A 21,139-nucleotide genomic window follows, 5' to 3' on the forward strand; every position below is an offset into this window, starting at 1 on the left:
TTCCCGAGCTGAATTTATAGAACCTTTTTAGGTACCTAAGAATGGCACAACACATTCTTGGAAGACCCGATTTTGAAAGATTTGTTTTTTTTTTGTTTTTTAAAGAAGAGTAAAATAGGACATGGGCACGTCGAAGGTCAATTTCATTAAATATAGAGTATGTGATCTGTCCGATATGCGTAGGTCTTTGAATTTTTGGTCTTATTTTTTAATTTAATTTCTATAGATAATATTTTTCTGGGAAAAAAATAACTGGGATTCACTTTAACCGGGCACCTCGTAGTTCGCTCTTTTATTTTTGATTAAAAAAGCCTTCTCGTGGTATCATTTTGTGTGTTGGACTTGGACTCGCCCCCTCCCACCTGCCCCTTCAGCAATGGTAAAAGATGGTGTTGGTGATGGTGATAGACCCATCAGAATTGGATGTTTTGGCAGAACAAGCACAACCTAACCTTGATCGTAGTTTTATTCTAATAAGTAATTGTAATTGCTTGTGCTCTAAAAATGTAATTTATTGGACACTTGAAATGAGATGAATGACGTCGGAGGCTTGACCACTAGAAGAATTTTGTGGAAGAGGCTTTTTGCACGTTTATGCTAGAACATTTGGAAAGAAAAATGCAGCTCTATTTACTTGGAAGAAAACATCCTTGCCACAGGCATAGGTTTCACCTCCACCCAAGAATCAATTACTTCTCTTTTGACAATGCTTGAGCTCTTGTAAAATAGATTCCACCGAAACTTGATATGTTTGACTTGATATAGGCGATTTATTTAATTTTTATAGAGTTGCTTCTTGTGGTGACTTCATTCATTATGTCTAAAAAAATTGGTTAAAGGGCTTCTTTGAATATTTTGAATGTTATCTCAACATTGTCATTGAACTTTTATATATTCTTGAGGATATCAACTACGTTGGAAGTGCAGTTTTTTCAAAGTCAATATCTATTCTAACTCTTTCAAAGCTTTAGCACTCATTCAAAGCAACCTCACACAAATCATCCCCTTGTTGACGCCATCAACAAGATTAGTGGTAGACTTAGGACTTAGGGCTAGTGGGGGCAGAATTATTTTGGTGAGTCACAAATAATATACTCTATCAATAGCAAAATTTAATTTACCATACGTATTGAAAGTAGTTGATAGAACCATATGAATTAGGTTTTCTACACCTGCAAGAGTTGATATTTAAATGTCATCCACTTGTTTAAATAATAATAAGACCTCTACCATGTATATTTTATAAATGATTTTAGTAAAAATCTAGACAAAAAATAAAATAATAAAAGAAATAAATCACTAGAAACATATTTCTTTTCACTAGAAACATATTTCTTTTGGACCAGAATATAAGGCATTAATAATTATTTCATAATTAAATGCTCTATATAAATGTCTCAATAATAATAATTAAAATTTTAATGTATCATTTTTTAAAATGAATAATAAATAAAGTAGGGATGTGATTGAAAAAACCATTATAAAAATGATCTAATGTCTTATATTTTGAATCAAACAGAGCTTTTAGGAGATATCTTATATTGTGGTACCGTTTGAAATAAAAGTTTCAATAAAAAATAATTATTCATAATACTTAAATTATTTTTAATTCTTAATCATCTCTTACCATCCATTATTCCAAATTTTGTCAACTTCACTCCTCCCAATATCTTGAGTCTAAAGTTTTAGATGTAACTATACTTCTTCTCTCTAACTTACTCTTTATCAACCCCTCACATGGATGTAGGTGAATATAATTCCCCTTTTTTTCTTCCTCTTCCCTTGTTCTTCTTTTGATTAGTGAGTTTAAAACTAGTATATCTATGGGGGAAAATTTAAACTCAATTCATATTTACATGAAGCATCATAATTTTTTTTTTGGTGGGGGGATTGCCCACCCTCAAATATACATAGGCCCACCCCTGGACAAGATCATGAATTTTGTTATGAGAGATTGAATGGTCACATTCAAATATGTTTTTAAAGAAACTAACATGTGTGCGTGTTGATTTGCTTGTCAAGCTTTAGACAGTAACATTAGTATTAAGATTTTTGATGATCTATCGATGGATGCAAAAATTATATAATGTCTAACATAACCTAGATATTTTTCCTTGCATAATTTGTTGTGATCATGTATTAAAAAAAGTTATTTATAGAGAGAGAAATTTATGTGCTCGGTTATTAGCCAGGCTAATCCAAAGTCTTGATAGGCTTTTTTTTTTTTTGGGTTACATTTCACCCATAAACAAGCAAACTCGTCAGGTAACTCATCTAGAAAAGCATTTAAATCAAGGATCTTACAAACCGGTAGTAAATCGGACAACCTTAACTATAAGCTAGCAATTATTGCCATTTTATTTTTTTTAAAATTACAATTCTTATAAAACACCATTATAGGGATGGGATAACATCAAGAGTTAATCATGCCTCATCTAGATATAGCTATAGAAATCTTTATTTATTTTCATAAAATAATTAAAATAAATATGAGTATCTCTTTTATTATATTTTTTAGTATTTTTAGACTCTTCATATTTCATTTAAATTTTATTATTATTTAGATTTATTTTTATAACTTTTTTTACTTTTTAATGTAAAATAACTAATTTAAATTTAACAATATATTAATTTAACTATAATCGATTTGATCACAATCTAATTAGTATTCAACTATTGAATTATTCATCAGTATCTTAACCATTACATGATGATTTTTAATAGGATTAAAGGACAAAAACATCCATCAACTTTTCTTAGGAGCACCCAATATTCTTAAGTGAATAAAGGTGCAAGAATACTTATAAACTTATTATAATAAGTATAATATTACTCATTTTATAAATTTAACTACTGTCCACTAACGTTGACCTTTCAATAAAAGGAAGAAAATATAAAATTTAAAAATATTTAAAAAATTTGTCAGACGCTTTTGGTATGTTTAAATTAACAATGGTACATGGATATCTTAACCTTATAAAAAAAGGTTATCTAGTCAAGTTCACCCCTAATAACTCAAGCTTTCAGGCTTATTTAGCCTGGTCCAAATATTTGAATTGTTAAGTATTATTTTATTTTTAATCAATTTCAATTTTTATCTTAAAAATTGACATTTTTAATTTTTATTTTATTTCATTAATAATAAAAAATATGATTACCTCAACTTTTTTTTAGTTTGAGTTGGGCCTAAATTTTGTCCGGCTTATTTGGGCAAATAAGTGAAAAAAAGAGAAAATTTTATAAACTATCAAGGTTGGTCATAAAGTTTTTTTCAGCTTATTTGAGTTAACTTATTTGGTTTTATTTAAATCATCGGCTCTAACCTTTTTCAATTTGTTAAAATAACTTGACATTGGCCGTAAAAATCTAGGATTAGAATTTAATGAATTAGAAAAAGTGGTCCTATTTTATAAAATTAATGAGTAATAATATATCATTATTATTGACTTTAGAATACTGAAAGTTTTTAAAAAAGAAAGGCTTATGAATGTTTTTGTATCTTTGTTTACGTTTTTTTAATGGTCAACGGATGTTTTGCCTTTAGCCCTTTTAAAGTAAAACGCTATTGATAAACCGTACAAGGGAAAAAAATAAACGATGTCATATTAGATTACGAAAGATTTCTGAACTCCAGAGATGAAATATCAAAAATCAGAACATCTATTGCAAGAAAAAAAAAAAAAAACAAAACAATATTATTAGAAGCCCTCCGATGAGAAGATCCGCAGCTAATATTCCGTTTTCATTTCTTTATTTACACAAGCAACTTAGGAACTTCCCATGTCCGTCTCAGGCTCTCCAGTCTCTTGTTGTCTCACTTATATATATATATATATATATATTTACTAACAACTTTCTATTTATTACCCACCCCCTCATTGAAATTATTAGGAAAATAAGGAAATTTATTATGAGAAACTGAATAATCATGTTTGATCATGTTTTTAAAAAGTCAATAAATGAACTGATTTGCTTGCACATCAAATTTTAAATGATAATTTAGATGTTAGGATTTTTGATATTTCCCAATGAGTGTAAAAATTTTTGGTACTCTAACATGACTTATCATCATTTAACATGGATTTTTCATGGCCTTATATTAAAAAAATTACCAAGATAAACTAAACTTTTGATATTTCATAAAAAACTTGTTTTTTTTTTGGGCCAAAGATAAAAATTTCTTACTTGCTTCAATTATTTAATGCTAAAATGTACCTAGTATTTTAACTTCACATAAGGTTTTATTTTAATTTTTTAATTTTATAAAATATCTTTTTAATCTTTTAATTTTAACACTATTAGTTTCTTTACAAAAAAAAATTTACATTAAACTTTTAAATATTGAAAAAATATACTCAAAATGTGAATATCTTAAGTTTATTTTTTTAAATAACAATAAATGATATAAAAAATAATCATTTAAAGTTAACGATGTTGGAGTTGAAGGACTGAAAAGATATTTTATAAAATTAAAAAATTAAATTAAAATCTTATATAAAATTAGATAACTAAAAATATATTTTAGCCATTATTTAATCATAATTTATTATTTTAAAGAAATTAAAAAAATAATAATTAGAAAGAGCAGAAAAGTAAATTTTGCACATAATTATATGATTCTCTTTCTTTTTCAAGGCAATGTCTTGTAAGAAAATAAATGGAAGTGTGAAGAAATTATTCCAGAGTCATGATATATTATGGCTGTTTGAATACTTTGAAAAAAAAACCATGATTTTAAGTAGATAATTAATTTTGGCATGTAATAAAAATGTTTGAATATATTTTTACAAAATCATAATATTAACCAACAAAAAGTTGATCATTGATAAAATCCCATCCGGCACTATATATTATCATCAGAGGACCGAGTTTCGTAGAAGCAAGAGTCAGTGAACTTTTTCACACAAAGCACCAAAAATCAAAGACACCATCACTCCGAAATGAGGCCGTTACAATTCCTTAATTTCAATGTATGCACTCACCAATCTCTCTACATATATTCATTCTTCAGGAATGCATAATCTCGTGTCAAGCAGCGAGCGAACTAGTTCCCTCAAAAACACGTACGCTGTGGTGAATTTCTTCAACAATATAATCAATGAAAATGGCAGGAGCTTCTTCCATGTTTCGCCTGGTAGCCATGATGGTTATGGCCATTGTTGTACTGTTATCATCAACATCTGAAGCTGAGCATCATGGGTCGCCGGCGGCAGCAGTTTCGTGCAATCAACTTATTCCGGCGATCACTCCTTGTCGTCGATACTTGATGGGAACTAATTCCAAGCCTTCTGAAGGCTGCTGCAATGGCGTCAAGATCATCAACGAGAAGTCAAGAGCCAAACAAGACCTGGTTGTTGCGTGCAACTGCATCAAGCAAGCACTCTCCCTAGTGGGCAAATATGATCCTAATCGCATTCCTATGATTCCTAAACAGTGTGGCTTCCCTTTCTCCCTTCCTGCCATTAGTAAGAACACTGATTGTTCCAAGTAAGCCTTTTTCCCTAACTATATTTGCATCTCTGTTATCAAGTTTCTACAACTTGCTCATAATTAATTGCATAGTATTGAAAAACTGCTCTAGTTAACTCACCGGTTGAACTAGTAAACCATGAGTCAATGTTTTGAGGTTTAATAAAATGTTTTGTTTATGATCAATTTGATCATGGTTTGATTATGATTTTAATCATTAATCCCTTGAACCAATATTTTAAAGGGTTCAATGATTAATCAAAATTTTAATACGTTAGTGTGTTTTGCCTACACGATGACTTGAAAAGATTCTCTTTCAATTATGCAGGCTTGTGGAGGGTGGCTTTTGAATAAGGCTTGGTTTGGATGAAGAAGAAGTGGGAAAAAAACAGAAAAAAAAAGAAATAGGAGAAAAAATTTTAAAAAATAGTAAATTTTATTTACTATTTTTAAGAGTCTTTCTTTCTAGTTTTCTTTTTTCTTTATTTTTTTTCCTTATTCAAACGAAAGGCTAGTGTGACATGAATCAACAAGCTTGCTATAAATAATATGAGGATAGATAATTACTCTCAAAAAAATAAAAAATCCACGTAACTTGCCTAGTCAACGGAATGCTGTGTTGCCAGTTGCTTAACTTGCTTTGGTCAACGGAACCTGTGTTGCCAATTGCTCAAGTATGCTCTTTGACTATAATTATTAAATTTTCTATATGTATATCAATATCAGTGTTCTATATGGCATTACAAAGGAGAGCAGGTCCTCTCATGTTCCCTCCCCTCCTATCCTAACAAGAGCTGGTGCGTTAACAAGAAAAAAAAAGTAAATATTGGATAAGTATATTTATTTAGTAACTAGATGATAATTCACGGTCGATGAGAATAATAATGGATTAAAGTAATTTTAATGAACTTTCTGAGTTTCTTCCCTCTAATAATGTAAAAATTATCTGTACGAACAATCAAGCATCGTGGTCCATTCATCTTTAGGTAGCCTTCAAATAAATCAAACACCTTTGTTTATCAAAAAAATAAAAGAAAGAAAAAAGAGATGTGGCGATCGAGACCGAAAAAACAGAGAGTTAAAAACAGAGGGAGAGTGATAGATATAAATGGATTTCACCTATCATTGTTAGTGTGATTCTTACATGATTCTAACTTTTCATTTCATAAAATTTCATTCAACAATCAATAGTTCTAACCGGAAGAGAATATATAAGATGTTTGGAGGAAAAAAAGAATCTGACTATTTGTAATTTGACATGGTAACCCATTATCTTAGTTTGGTCCAGTGATAATTCTGCAAATTAAGGAAAAGCAAATCAATAACGAAGAAAATATATACAAGTAAAAAGACTATCATCGATCATTAATAGAAAGTATAATGGGCTTCCAAATTTTAACTACGAATAAAATGTCAATGGTTAAGCCGCTTGGTGCAACAAAACGAGAAAGAGGATCTTACTTACTCATTTTTATGAGATGTCCCCGAAGGGACAGAAAGAGGATCTTACTACGTGAAGGTTTGAAATCTTGCAAATGTTCACCATTTCAGAAGCCTTTCATACTTGGCGTACCTATGCGTGGCTCCCATAATAATCCTTTTGGTTTAATAATTAAAGCTGATAATTTGTAAAGTTTGAAATTTCAAAATTCTTTTCTTTTTTTCTTTCTAAATTCACTATTTTTTTTTTGTTGTAAGATTCTAATCCCACTTTTAGGATATGTTTGATTGGGGATGTTTTGTTAACATTCTAAATCCACTTTTTTTTTTTGGCGCATCAATCTCTCATCACTAGCCAGCAAAAAAATTGGACTTCAAGACTTCATGCAAATTATTCACAATGGTCACCATTGCGCCACTTTTAATAGTTTTTTCTCATAAAATTTTGACTAACTTATATGAGCTTTGACCTATATGAAAATAATCACCTTCACATTTAAAACTTGACAAGGAACACAGTACATTTTCAAGCCATGTAGCCAATTTTTTGAGTAACATACACTGTTTTCCCATTTATTTTAACCTATATAATTAATTAATACAGAGACCTCTCATTTAAACTTGCATAAATTTCCCTCAAAATTAAAAGTTATGATACATATATAGACCTCCTCTGTGTGTGTGTGTGTGTTTTTTTTTAAGATTCCATTTTTACTCATCTAATTATCAATTAATTTAATTGATTGTTAAATCATATATATATATATATATATATATTTATCAAATTACCTCTCTTTAATATAAATATTTACAAATCATATAAGTTATTAAAAATTTTAATGCAAATATTTTGAATTTTTTGTCATATTTAAAATTGATTAATTTTATGTTTAAAACTTTTTAAAATTTTTTATTTTAACATTCATATTAATATAAAAAATTTAAATTTTAAACTTTTTAAACCAATATGTATATGGTGGTGAAAAATACCTCAATCGCTATAGATGAGGAAACTTTACTGAATTATGGATTTAATATCATAACGAGGGATAAATTAATCATTGATATTTATAATTTATATTAGAATATTTACCAAAATATTCTTTATAATGTAAAAAAAATTGGACTAAAAATTATAAAATTAGAATAAAAAGTTGGATTTTGAAAATAGAGAAGAGGTGTTTATAATTTTATAAAAGCAGGAGAAAAGTCAATGTATTTTACCCCAATTTTTAATTACAAAAAGAACCTGTTCCCATGCCGTATTATTATTATTAAAGTATATCTCAGGGTGATGATATATATAATATAGGGTTAATGAGCAAATTATAAACAACTGTTCAAAAATCATCCTGAACCTTAAACTTTTAAAATATGTAAAATAAACTCTAAACTTTTAAATTTATATTAAAATAAACTCTGATTATTAACTTTTTAACATATTTACTGTCCATACAGGTACTGTTCAGGATTTATTTTTCTACGAATTTAATCTTGACTGTTATAATATTCGTGTGAACATTAACAATGTTAAAAAAGTTAACGATCAGAGTTTATTTCATTATAATTTTAAAAGTTTAAAATTTTTTTTAAAATTTATTTTGCATATTTTAAGAGTTTAGGATTCAGAGTGATTTTTGAATAGTAGCTTAGGATCTTATTTATTTATTAACCCTATAATATATTAGAACACTGGGTTTCGTAGAAGCAAGTCACTGAACTTTTGAAACAAAACACCAAGACAAAGGCAACATCATCACTCTGAAAAGTGGCCGTTGTGTTTCCTTATTTCTTCATTTCACACATCAAACATAACACCGATCGAGATGGCGCATATAGCAAGGCAAGAACTGTACAAGCATGTGACTAGCAGCATGGCTCCAAGTAAGGCTTTCTTCTTCGAGCTATATATTTACATCTATATTTTCAAGTTTCTACAACAACTTGATTGGAGTATTGGACAGAAATGGTTAGTCCCTTGCAACTTGACAAACAAAGTTCAAATTCCCACATTTTTAATATCTAACAATATTTTGAATAAGATTATTTCTAATAAAAAAATATTAATCTGTGTGCAATCAAGTTTCTACAGTTTAAAAACTCATGATCTTTACACTGTGTGTTAGTGTTTTCCTACGTAGCAACTTGAAAGATAATAACAACTTCTCTTAGCGGTCTTGGAGGCTAGCCTTTGAATCTAGGGTGGATGACATGGAGCCATAAACTTGCTATAAATAATCTTAGTATCCATAATTAACTCAATAAAAAAAATTATCTATGTAATAACTTGCCCGGTTAATGTATTGCGTCGTCCAATTGCTTGGCTTGTCTGATCAACAGACCTTTGTTGTTACTTGCTTAAGTATGATCGGACACTATTATTATAAAATTTTCTATATGTATCAGTAGTGTTTTGTTTTGACATTACTATCATATACTATGAAGTACCAAATAAATTAAATAATTTAATTTAACTAGTAGTACAAGCATATGGAAATGCATGGATCAATAGTATTTTACACAATTATCAATTTCTATAATTTTTTTGAATTTTACTTTTAATTTTTGTAATTTTTTTACTTTTTTTTAATTTCTATAGTTTTAATAAGATAGTGTGACGTATGCTTTTTAAGTTTTTATAGCTTTATTATTTTCATTTTTTATAAGAATTGAAAACACTAGAGAAAAAAAATTACTGAAATTAAAAGTAAAATTTAATAAAATTATATGAACTAATAATTATGTTCTGCCTAAATTTACAAGCTGAATCACCCCTCACTTACAAAAGAAGTGTGACTAGGTCACAAAATCATTAATATAATATAGCCTTTACTGTGACAATGTTTGAAGCACCCAACCTCAATAGACCTTTTCAAGCTTTTTTCTCGGAAGATGAATCCAAGGATAACGATATGAACAACGGATGTTTCACTCGCATGAATATTTTCTCGCGCTTTTTCGTGGCAATTCTGAGAAAAAGGAGTAAGAGATAAGAATAGTGAGACTAAAGAAAGAAAGAAAGATCTCATGCGCACTTTATTTTTGGAAAGCAAACCATCACAAGTCTTCATAGCATTTTTCACAGTCATATATTTTTGTTGCAGGAATTCTGCAACAACACTTGCAAGCTTCAATATCCATATACACACAAATTTGTTGAGTGCATGCAACATATGCACAAATATCACAACAAAAAACTGACACCCCACCTAAAGCTTTTGAGCAGTGAAATCAGGCTCAGTTGGTTTCTGAGGCAGAAGAGGAAGCAATCTCTGAGGCATTCTTTTGTTTCGATCCCTATTTTTTCTCAGGTTGTGTAACGCATTGGCAGCAAACCTTGATGCATATATGGTGGCACCAAAACTTGGAGACGGACCTTCCTCATTTGCCAAAGCATTTTGTAGCCTGTACTCAGCTTCACGTAATGATTTCTCAATCTTCCTTTTGCAGTGGCGACGCCAAGCTGCTTGTATGAAACGGGCAGCCCATATCCTCCATTGCATGGAATAGTACCTGAAGAAAAAGCAGTGAACTACATTATGAACCTCACATCTCTATCTTAAATTCAAGATACACTTTAAGGCTGAGATAAAGAAGAAAACTTGAAGGCTTTGGTTTCTACAAACTGTGTTACGTTCTTCCCTGCAGCAATATTCCATAAATAGAGAAGATAACACATCATCAAGTATATAAACAGGAAGAAACGTGATTGCATGGCTGATAGCTCTGACCTGAAAGTGTGCTGGATGTGTTTGTTGTGAAGGCGTCGGAATTGGGAAGCAACGTGCTTCAAGTCATTAGCCATGAGAGCGAAGGCTTCAACTTCTGATATAGATTCTACTGTTCTGGTTGAAATGGGAAGATTTGAGGACGAGTTGGGGTCTAAGGCCCATGTTAAAAGCTCCTCTCCACAGAAATCACCTGCCTTGATTACAAAGGAATTGAGAATACCAGTTCTTCCACCATTCGTTGCCATAGTAGCAAGGTTTCCTCTCATAATGAAGAGCATTTGATCCACTGGATCTCCTTCTCGAACAATGTAGCTCTTCTCTGTATAAAGTACTGGCTTCAGCCTATCACAAAGTGCATCCAATAGCCGCTCATCCATTTTCTCAAACAGTGGAACCTGAAGCAATAATCATAATAAGCCTGTTCAGATGTCAGGGAAAATATAATTGGACACAGAAAAATTCTTAGCCAAACCTTGTCCAAGTGAACGAATAAGAGGCACGTAAGCATGTTAAGCATACTTATGAGGGAGAGATGGTTAAACATGATACCCACTTTTTTAAGTAAACCTAAGCAAAGGTGACGCTTTATGTCTCTTCTGAGATCTGTAGGAAGATTGTGGATCAATGTTTCCTCGTCCACTCCCCTGTTTTCTTGCCATTTGTAATGCTCATACCGTCTGATTCTTTCCCTCAAGTGCTCAGGCAGCATACGGTGGGACATCCACCGCTCTGCATCTCGCCTCTTGATTCTCATTTCTTCAACTCTGACAGTTACAGATTGCAGATATTTCTGTAATTATATTCAAAACAACCCAATAAGTTATATTCACAACTTTCAGAATGATGAATACTTGGTTCCCAATGGAATATATGGATCATTATATTCTTAGATTCTCTCCTTACATTCAATATATATAGGTAAATAGACCCAATAGAAGTTTACTCAAGTGGGGTGTCAGTAAACCTCATCACTTGAAACATTCATTCTCGTTAGTAATCGCTCAATCTACACCCACCTCTTTTGGCGTGAATTAAACGTTGCTCCTTTCGGTCCTTTTTATCGATCAAATTCTAGAAGATTTTCTTGGTCCTTATATAAGTCACTTTGCCTTGTTTTTTTTTTTTTAACCTTTGATGCACAATTCGAAAACTACTTTCCAACAAATTCTGAAAAGAAGTTGACTATTTCAATTCTCAAGAAAACTCTTTCCACATTTCAAATAACTCTTTTTAAAATTTAGGGATAAAATTAGAAAGTAATTTATTTTTAAAATAATTTTATTATTTTAAATTAGAAATGACTTGTAAAAAAGATTAGGGGAGTATTTGCTAATAAGGACATAATCTTGTTAGCTTTTAGTGAATAAAATAAAATGAGCAGTATTAACTATTAGATATATCATAGTGCCATGTCAAGTGATTAGACAATTAATCTCAATTATATAAGTATGATGAGTCCTTTCAAAGCAACTTAAGCTATCTTAGTGTAAGTAACAAGTCTTAGTTTAGTTTAGTTTTTTTTTTTTTGGTAAAACCCTAATATAGTTTCAAGGGCCGGGCCTATTTGAAACTAAAATAATTAATATTAAAAAGAAAAAGAAAAAGAAAGGAAAGGAAAAATAGTAAGGAAAATATTAGATTAATGATAGTCTCATGTTGAATCACTAGATAATTAGTCACAACTATATTAGTGTGTGGTTAGTCCTTCAAAGTAGATTAAATTATTTTGGTGTAAGTGATAAGTCTTAGTTTATGATAAACGTAAAACTTTAACATAGACCAGTTTTTAATAACAAATGTTTGTGAAAAGACAACTGTGAACTTTAACCTTGCTAATACAAATAGGTAAAATACAACAGTGTGATACAATCCATTTAATCAATCTCATTTAATGAGGTGAGATTTGTTGTTGTTTGAGTTAGTTTATTAGTTGGACGGTGCTGGTGAATTTGATCTTATAATTCTAGTAAATAATCACCTGCATGTTTCCAATGAGTAATGAGAACAGAACCAACCCAAAAATTGCGATGAAGCAAGCAAAGATGATCTCCCCTACATATGTAGTTGTTTTGAGATTCTGTCCCAGTGAACTGCAGAACATAGCGAAAAATGTTGGACTTTTAGCATGTTCATTCCTTCATAAACATGTCACACACATATCAATGAATCCATAAAAACTTAAAGAGGCCAAAAACTAAGATAAGTATACAGATCTGGAGTTTATAAATGCGGGCCTTGCATGCGAAGTCAAGAACATAGATCACTGAACAACCTTACATTGCGCAAACCCCACCAAAAGCAGAAGAAGATCTTTTGAGGAAAATCCATTGTTGATTCCACAATATGAGATTTTAAAGCGTCGGTGTACATTCCAAAACCAATTTCGTCAGGATCCTCGAAGTGACACTTGAATCTGCGCCAGCATCGAAGCACTGATTCTACTGAAAACAGGTACCAGAAAGCTCCAACCACCTGGTACCCCACATTTACACGGTGATCAAGGAATCTAGTATGATGTCTTGTGTTATAGACAATAAGCAGAAAAATTAGCTTACATGACTTGCTAGCATGTAGAGAAAGAGATTATAAGCAGCGCCAGCCCATGCTGTCTCAGTCAATATGCCAGAATTTCTAGTTACTTCTGTGAATAATGGATGGATCCGAAGAAATCTAGGGACATATTGGATTACTATTGCATATTTTAACCAGTCCTTTTCTACAGATGGACGTGGAACTGAATGTCTGAGTGCCAAAATAACCACCTGAATAAGTAAACATAAAAAGTGATAAAAACAACAGCAAATTATGTCTAGCGCATCAAGTGAATCGGAAAAAACATGACAACAAATGCCTTTACTTTGCTTCCATGATACCCCACATAGGAAAATACTCCCTTGGCCCATCTTATAAGATTTTTTTTTTGAATGATTTGATATTCCATAACATAAGATGTTTTTGAAAAAAAAAAAACAATGATTCATTGATGAAGCTTATTCTAAAAATTACCTCTCGTCATCCCACTCTTGAAATTTCTTTCTTTCTTTCTCCCTTATTAAATGAATGGTGTTTTCAGAAATTTATATTTCGTTGTGGAAAAATTAAAATTCCAAACTGTATTTAATTGACTTCATTGGTATTTGCAATTTTACCCCCCAAAAAAAATGTCTTGTAAAATAGGACAGAGGGAGTACTAAGTAGGGCATTGCATCTGAAGCCATCTTTTGACATGGTATCAAAATTTCTATGGCCAGATACTTAGGGGTGTGTTCATTACCCCTCTCATTCTTCATATTTAAATCTAATTTCATTGCAAAGTCCGTGTGCTCGTGTTTTGTCTACAGTCCAATAAACTTCTTGTGAAGTAAGGTGTCAGAAGTTATAATAAGAGACATTCACATGCCTTCACTTAAAAACTTCGGACATAAAGTGATACTTGACAAAGATAAAGGAATATTCGTTGCCTTTATGATTCTCAAGGCTTTAAATTCACTGAACTCACTGTATGAGTTGATCACATGTTTACAAGTTACGCAAGATAAAGGGTCAAGTAACTTCAACTGGCATATAAGGAAGCCTTTCAGAATGAGAAGAGGGAGATACCTGTGGAAATGGAATAATTGAAAGGATGTCAATGATGAAGTATGAAGATAAGTATCTTTTTGCAATGGCATGAGGATCATCAATGAGCTCACCCCTACCAAATACTCGAGAAGAAGGGGCAATAAAACCCGTTTGAAACTGAAATATTATGTGGAGAATGTAGAAAAGGTCAAAGAATGTACGAAGAGCACTGGCAGTAATCTCCAAGTTGCTATTTAAAGCAAGGCATTTTTTTTCGTCATCAATAACTGGGATGTAAAAGAACAGAGGATCCACAGAAACTGCCAGTACACATGCGATCACAAAAATCTTGTTCCATTTCTGAAGGAAAGACCCCTGTGGATCAAGAATCTTCCTTCCCGAAGCCGATTTCTTAGGTGTTGCATCACTTACTGGATGCACATTTACAGGTTTTCTCAAGGTTTTAATCTTCTCAAACCTTCTCTGGAGTCTTCTTCTAATATTCTTAAACACAGCTCTTACTCTTGGTCTAATTTTTCTCTGAGGATATCCATCATCAGTAGAATTTGTGTTCTCAACACTGAAAGATGATTCTGATCTCCAGTCCTTAAACCTAGATAGAAATGTAAACATGGCGAGTAGCTTAAACAGCAAGTACCAACAATATGTGAGCATCATCTTATTCCCAACAATGTGAAATCAAGTTTTAAGCTTTAACAAAAATCATCAGATTTAGTCTGGGAAAGAATACTCGGTAGACCCAATTTGTGATAATAAGAAGACCAGTCTTTCATGTCTCTTCATGATTTTAAGTCCACTTAATATGTTTTATTCAGAGTCGTTGAAAATCAAGGGCCAGTTGTCTTGTCCTATGATCAAACGTTAATTATTAACCAACTTGGAATGACATATTTTATACTGTAACCAAACTAAGGGAGTGAATTGCTCTGTTTGGTGTCAAGCTCTTCTATTTGAAGAGAAACATCTTTTGAAGTTCCTCTGAAGAACCAAGGTTGCAACAAGTGTCTTTCAAAGTTACCACTCGTGTTCAAGTTGCAATTCAGTTTTCTCAATGTTACAAAGATGTTCTGAATTAGTAATTTTAAAAAGCATGTGATGTCAGCCAACTTCAGAAAATCAATGATATCTCTGAGAAGCATTAGTGGTCGCTTTGAGTTGCAATGACTAATGCTTTAATTTATTACAACTAAATGGACAGAGTTGCATTGCAATGAATTAAAGTTTAATGGCTGAGTTGTAACTGGTCGAAACTATAAAAATTGAATTGTACGAGTTAAAGTTTAAGGACGGAGTTATAATCCAGTCAAAATTAGAGACTAAATAATTAATTTTTTCTTTATTTGTTACCAAGCTTGGATCCATAAGAGGAGTTCTCCTTAAAAAGAACGTTTCATTTAGAAATAGACGACTCAGGCAGTACAACCGTACCGCATCAAGAGAGGAAGTAGAAAGCAACAGAAATATTCAGGTAAAAAAAAAAATGCAATAAAAAAGGAAGTAACAGATATATGGAGTAATATGTGGGATAATAATGGTTAAAACCATGATTAAAGAAACTAACCTCACAACTTTTTGCCCCTTGGCATCCATGATTAGCCCTCTTATTCAGCCAAGAGAAGATTTAAGCTTTAGAAAGAGAAGCAATTTATTGGGTACAGAACAAGACTCAGGTCAGGCCTGCAAAATCCAACTTCGGTTAAGAGTCACGTCTCTGAAAAATTAGAGTCTTGCACATGAAAGAAACTAAAGGAAAAAAATAAAGTTACATTGTTAAATAAAAAAAAAAAAGTATTCTTAAGATAAGGTCACAGTAACACTTGCACAACTTAACGATTAAGTCAATGAAGTCAATCTAGCAAGTCAAGTGCTAATCACATGGGACACACCAATTTATCGAGAGACAAAGAAGGAAGGAGAAAGATTTGAAACTAAGTAGGACTATTCACTGATATAGAAGAAACCAAGATGAAGAAAACATGAATCAAGTTGAACAACCAGTAAAATACAGGTGAATATGAAAAGCAAAAAAACTTTCATGCTGAAAGATTTGACTGGGGCAGTTTGTCATCAAATTGAAGTTCATGGAAGTACCTACTACCAAACATGCGTGCATGATCACTACAGAAGATAAGATAGAAGAAAACAGCAAATCAGAGTCGAAGGCTATACATAGATTTGTGTCTGGATTTTTGAGAAAGTACAGAAAGGTGAAAATTTTGTTCCATGCTATATTTTCAGTTTTTTCTTGGGTAAGTAAACCAAGATGAAAATAAAAAGAAAAACTTGCAAAAAGTTGAAGAAAAAGGAAACACCAACCAGGAATATGTGCAGATGGTTCAAATAGCATAGACGTCTTTCTTTGCCAAGGCCATTGACATTTTTCGTTCCCATTTCTCGGGAACCAAACGAGAGCAGAGAGGCCAGAAACAGGAGCTTGAGAATGGTGTAGCAAATTAAAGAGAAAATAGGCGGAGAAGTGTTCAGAGATGTCTGAAGCTGAGCATTGAATTGCATAGAGAGTTAGACTTGAAAAACTGAATCCACGCAAGAGTGTGGGAAGGAAGATTGATTCATTGAAGTCAGCCTTTATGAGTCCACGGAATAGGAAATGGGTGGCTCCGTTATGATAACATCAGTGTCAATGTCCATGTGAATGTGGGACCCTACGAAAATTCACCTTCTCCAAAACAATGCAACATCATAATTAATATGCTTGTGAATTTTTTTTAAAAAAAATTTAAAATTCATGCTGCCAACATTTAATAATTGACTTGAGCAATCTAATTAGCAAAAAAAATCCTGTGTTTTGTAAGGGAGATAGAGGAATACAGAACGGGTGAAAATATATAAAATTTAATTTATTTCCTCTTTAGATTAATTATTTTTTCAGTACCTCTCCCAAACTGAACGTGCTCAATGCACACATAGGTTTTGTTTTGTTTTGTTTTTTTTTGTCACATGCATGTAGCAATTACTATATATATATATATATATATTGATAAACTAAAGTAAGATTGTTTTTATTTTCCTCTTTGATTTGACTTGACTTGACTAGAAATATATAATTTTTTATTTTTAAATATACATACTTTTTTTATAAAATACAACGAAAGAAAAATAATAATAAAATATTTTTGAATTATGTAAATAATAAATTGATCTTTTAAAATGTCATAATATCAATGAAATTTCTAGGGACCGTTTTGTCAATAATTTTTTATAGAAAAAAGACTAGTTTACTCTCACTGAAAATAACAAGACTCAATCATAACTTTTGTTTAATGAATCACAACTTTTGTTTTATAAATCGTAAGAATTGAATAAGAAATCACAATTTATCAAGTATAGTTTCTGTTATTAATAAATAAATTTTTAAATTAACAAACTTTATTTACAACTTTTATTTAAAAAATTGCAAGAATTGAACACGAAATTACAATTTATCAATAAGAGTAAAATAATCTTTTTTAAAAATAATTTATTGACAAAAAAGTCTCTAGAGACTTCATTAATATTATGATATTTTGAGATATCAATTATTATTTATATAATTTGAGGAGATTTCATTATCACTTTCCCTACAAAGAATTTTTTACCAGCAATAAAATACGAAGATATTGATATGCTGTTAATTTTGAATGTTTTTACTAAAATATACTCTGCGATTTCCAATACATATATGCATTGAATTACTGAAAACCAAACCAATTGAATTCTTTTTCATCATCTTTAAAAAATTTCCATCTTTTTATTTGGTCAAATTGGAAAATTTTGATACGCATTTTATATTCAATTCAAATAAAAATAATATTCCGATTCCAAAGGAATATATTTCAAATTTGAAAATATATAATTTTAACAATATTTATGAGAAATTTATATAATTTGTATGAATTAATTGCAGAGAAATTTACCCCAAGACCCGTCTCTCTTTGTGCGCGCACGCATTTTAATTATTGAATATTAAGCCCTCAATGATTGGTGTTGGATACTTTAAATGTGGAAAATGAATTTACTTTCAAAAGTTTCATGGGAATTTGAGTTGCTACATTTCTTTATTACTTGAGAGGCAAAATGACTCGATCAAGGCCGTGGCTGGGAAGAGCTCAGAGTCTGTCCCATAAATTCTATCATGAAAAAATAAAAAAATAAATATTATAAATTAATTAAAATATTTTTAAATAAAAATAAAAAATTTTATAATTTTTAAAATTAAACAAAAAATATTTAAAAGTCTAGTAAGAAAGTTTAAATCTTGATTAAAAAAAATAGTTCATTTTGTACAAATACATAAACATAATAATTATACAAAATAAAAAATATTAAAAATGTTATAATGTATATTGGTATTTATTAAATTATATTAAATTAATTTTACAATAAATTAACATTAATAATATAACAATGTAGGATCAGAGTTTCAGGCGAGCAGGTTTTTCTTGACCTTAAATGTGTGTTCTGCCAAAGAAAATAATAATAATGATGATATAATAGGGTTTGAAAGGTCGCTCGAGCCTAAATCTTTTTTTTTTTTTACAGGGCTTATCAAGGTCAGGCTCTCAAATTCAGTTACTTTAAAAAATTTAATTTTAAAGTCCGAACCCATATTTAAACAGAATCTTTAAACCCAACCTTTTAGGCTTGAGTTTTATTTTTAACTCTAACTGTGGCCATATAGATTAAGCCAGATAAGTAACAAAGTCCATATATATATATATATATATACACATACATACATAGGAAGATCTTGTATATACAAGAAGATCCATCTCCATTATTTAATATGATGGATGAACTATTATAAAAGTGAAACATTAAAACAAAGAAAAGTACAAAATAGAGAAAGAAACTCCTCGACAATAATGCAAAGAAGATGTGTTTAAAGGTTGCTTTTTGAAAATATCATTGGCTTTAATGAAAAGAAGCAATGCTCCACTGATTAATTATGCGGTCTCGAATCTGATTGGCATTAAAAAAAAAAAACAAAGAAAGAAAGAAAGAAAGATACAGCCAGCCATCAGCCATTGGACACGCCTTCGTGCTCATCCTTTGTGCGTTCTGTGCAAATGATGGATACCTTGCATGGTTCCCATCCGTACTCTCTCGCTCTCTCGGCACCTTCCTTTTATTTGCCCACCCTATTTTCCCCAATCTGTACAATTTACAAATTGACTTTTATTTTATTTTTCAATTTAATCTTATGCCTTCCTTATTTTCCCTGTCCCTCCATCAGATATATATGATAATTTTCTGATTTAATTCCTCCTAAAATTATTATTTCGTTTTATCTTTTACAAATTAATACATGTTCTCAATAACATTAATATAGTAATCTATTACCAATGAGGAGTAGCTACTAGGACGAAATAACGAACCATGTCAGGTTGTTTGATAGAAATGTAGAATCATATATGTTAATATATAGGTTGATGAAGTTGTGACCAAGTACGAAAAGGGAATACTGGAAGTGCTGAGTATTATTGGTGATCATAGTAATGCAATCATATACGCCTTTCATTTCTATATATAAGAAAAAAAAGTAGTATTATACAGTTTACAAAAATCAATTAATTATAATAATTATATCTAAACATAAAAAAAATTGGACTCATACATCATGTGTTAATTAACATAAGTATGCATTAATTATTTTTTATTAATGTAAATTATGAGAGGTAATTTAAGAAATTCCTAATAAATGTTTATTGAGATATGTGATTTTGTTTATAAAAAAAAATTAAAAGTAACAATTTCTTTGATAAATAAAAACGGAGGAAGTATTTATATATTGTGCAAGTAAGTAATACCCATACAACTTCAATAAAAAATTTTATTAATGCCTAATCTAACTAATCTAACAGAATATTAAGTGTCTGACACAAGTGGTTCTCTCTTTTGGTATTAAGTATATCCTCCATCCAATCATTATTATAAGTCACATCTAATCAACTCAACTCATGGAAATTAAGAAGTGGTTCAATTATTAGCTTTAATTACCTAAAAAACATTTTTAATTTTACCTGTAATTAAATGAATTTTTTTAAATTTGCATTATATTTTTCTCATAATTAAGGACTTTAAATAAAGATAATATTAAAAATATTTAATTAATACTGTATTAAGTTAATTAAAATGAAGATCATCTATCTTTTCTAGAAGATGTTTTATAATAAACTTCAAAGAAAGTATATTGGAATTGATTGACTTGATGAGCATCAAGTAAAAGAAAGAAAGAAAAGAACGACAGAGTTAGGTTTAATAAAAAAGATTAGTATTTTATAATGTGATAAATTAAGGTATGAATTTTGACTAAAAAAAGCATTCATTTTTTAATGGAAAAATATCTATGAGCAACCTCCTCTGGTCAACACGCAGAAAGTGGCGGGCGGGGGAGTGGGCGTTCAAGGCCCATGTTAAATGCTCCTCTCCGCAAAAATCACCTGCCTTGATTACGACGGAGTTGAAAAAACCAGTTCTTCCATCATTTGTTGTCATAGTGTAAAGGTTTCCTCTCAAAATGAAGAGCATTTGATCCAATGTAGCTCTTTCCTGTATAAAGTACTGGCTTTAGCCTATCACAAAGTGCGTCCAACAGTTGCTCATCCATTTTCTCGAACACTGGCACCTGAAGCAAATCATAATAAGCATGTTTAGGTGTCAGGAAAAATAATTGGACACACAAGAATTCTGAGGTAAACCTTTTCTAATTGAACCAAGAAGAATGTAAGCTAGTTAAACATACTTACGGAGGGATAGTTAAAGTCGGTACCCAATTTTAGAAGTAAACACAAGCAAAGGTGGCACTTCTCTTCTGAGATCTCGAGAAATTTTTTTTATTTAATGTTTCCTCATCCATGCCCTCATGTTGTTGCCATTTGTAATGTTCATATCGTCTGATTCTTTCCCTCAAGTCCTCT

At 30.7% G+C, this 21,139-nt stretch overlaps 2 protein-coding genes across 4 annotated transcripts; one reads left to right on the forward strand and one right to left on the reverse strand.

Annotated features, from left to right (window-relative positions):
- The first annotated feature begins 5,040 nt into the window (after nucleotides 1–5,040).
- On the forward strand, nucleotides 5,041–6,191 carry LOC129287760 (non-specific lipid-transfer protein-like). Its single transcript, XM_054923991.1, has 2 exons — nucleotides 5,041–5,487; nucleotides 5,798–6,191. The coding sequence occupies exons 1-2, from the start codon at nucleotides 5,099–5,101 to the stop codon at nucleotides 5,817–5,819; spliced, it is 411 nt and encodes a 136-aa protein (XP_054779966.1). The 5' UTR covers nucleotides 5,041–5,098; the 3' UTR covers nucleotides 5,820–6,191.
- Nucleotides 6,192–9,660: 3,469 nt separating this feature from the next.
- LOC129287754 (cyclic nucleotide-gated ion channel 1-like) lies at nucleotides 9,661–16,795 on the reverse strand. Of its 3 annotated transcripts, none has more exons than XM_054923981.1 (10): nucleotides 16,539–16,795; nucleotides 15,784–15,899; nucleotides 14,241–14,814; nucleotides 13,196–13,402; nucleotides 12,913–13,112; nucleotides 12,619–12,730; nucleotides 11,194–11,430; nucleotides 10,641–11,035; nucleotides 10,119–10,422; nucleotides 9,661–9,878 (listed from the first exon to the last, which is right to left on the reverse strand). In XM_054923981.1, the coding sequence occupies exons 2-9, from the start codon at nucleotides 15,810–15,812 to the stop codon at nucleotides 10,119–10,121; spliced, it is 2,058 nt and encodes a 685-aa protein (XP_054779956.1). In that variant the 5' UTR covers nucleotides 15,813–15,899; nucleotides 16,539–16,795; the 3' UTR covers nucleotides 9,661–9,878. The 3 variants fall into 3 exon arrangements, with proteins under 3 accessions (XP_054779956.1, XP_054779957.1, XP_054779954.1); XM_054923982.1 differs by lacking the exon at nucleotides 9,661–9,878 and adding an exon at nucleotides 9,923–10,018; XM_054923979.1 differs by lacking the exon at nucleotides 9,661–9,878 and having other exon boundaries at nucleotides 9,923–10,422.
- Between the last annotated feature and the right edge of the window lie 4,344 nt (nucleotides 16,796–21,139).

Source organism: Prosopis cineraria, unplaced genomic scaffold (assembly GCF_029017545.1).
Source record: "Prosopis cineraria cultivar Desert tree isolate PC_DT_omini unplaced genomic scaffold, ASM2901754v1 PC12, whole genome shotgun sequence".
Lineage (NCBI taxonomy): Eukaryota > Viridiplantae > Streptophyta > Magnoliopsida > Fabales > Fabaceae > Prosopis > Prosopis cineraria.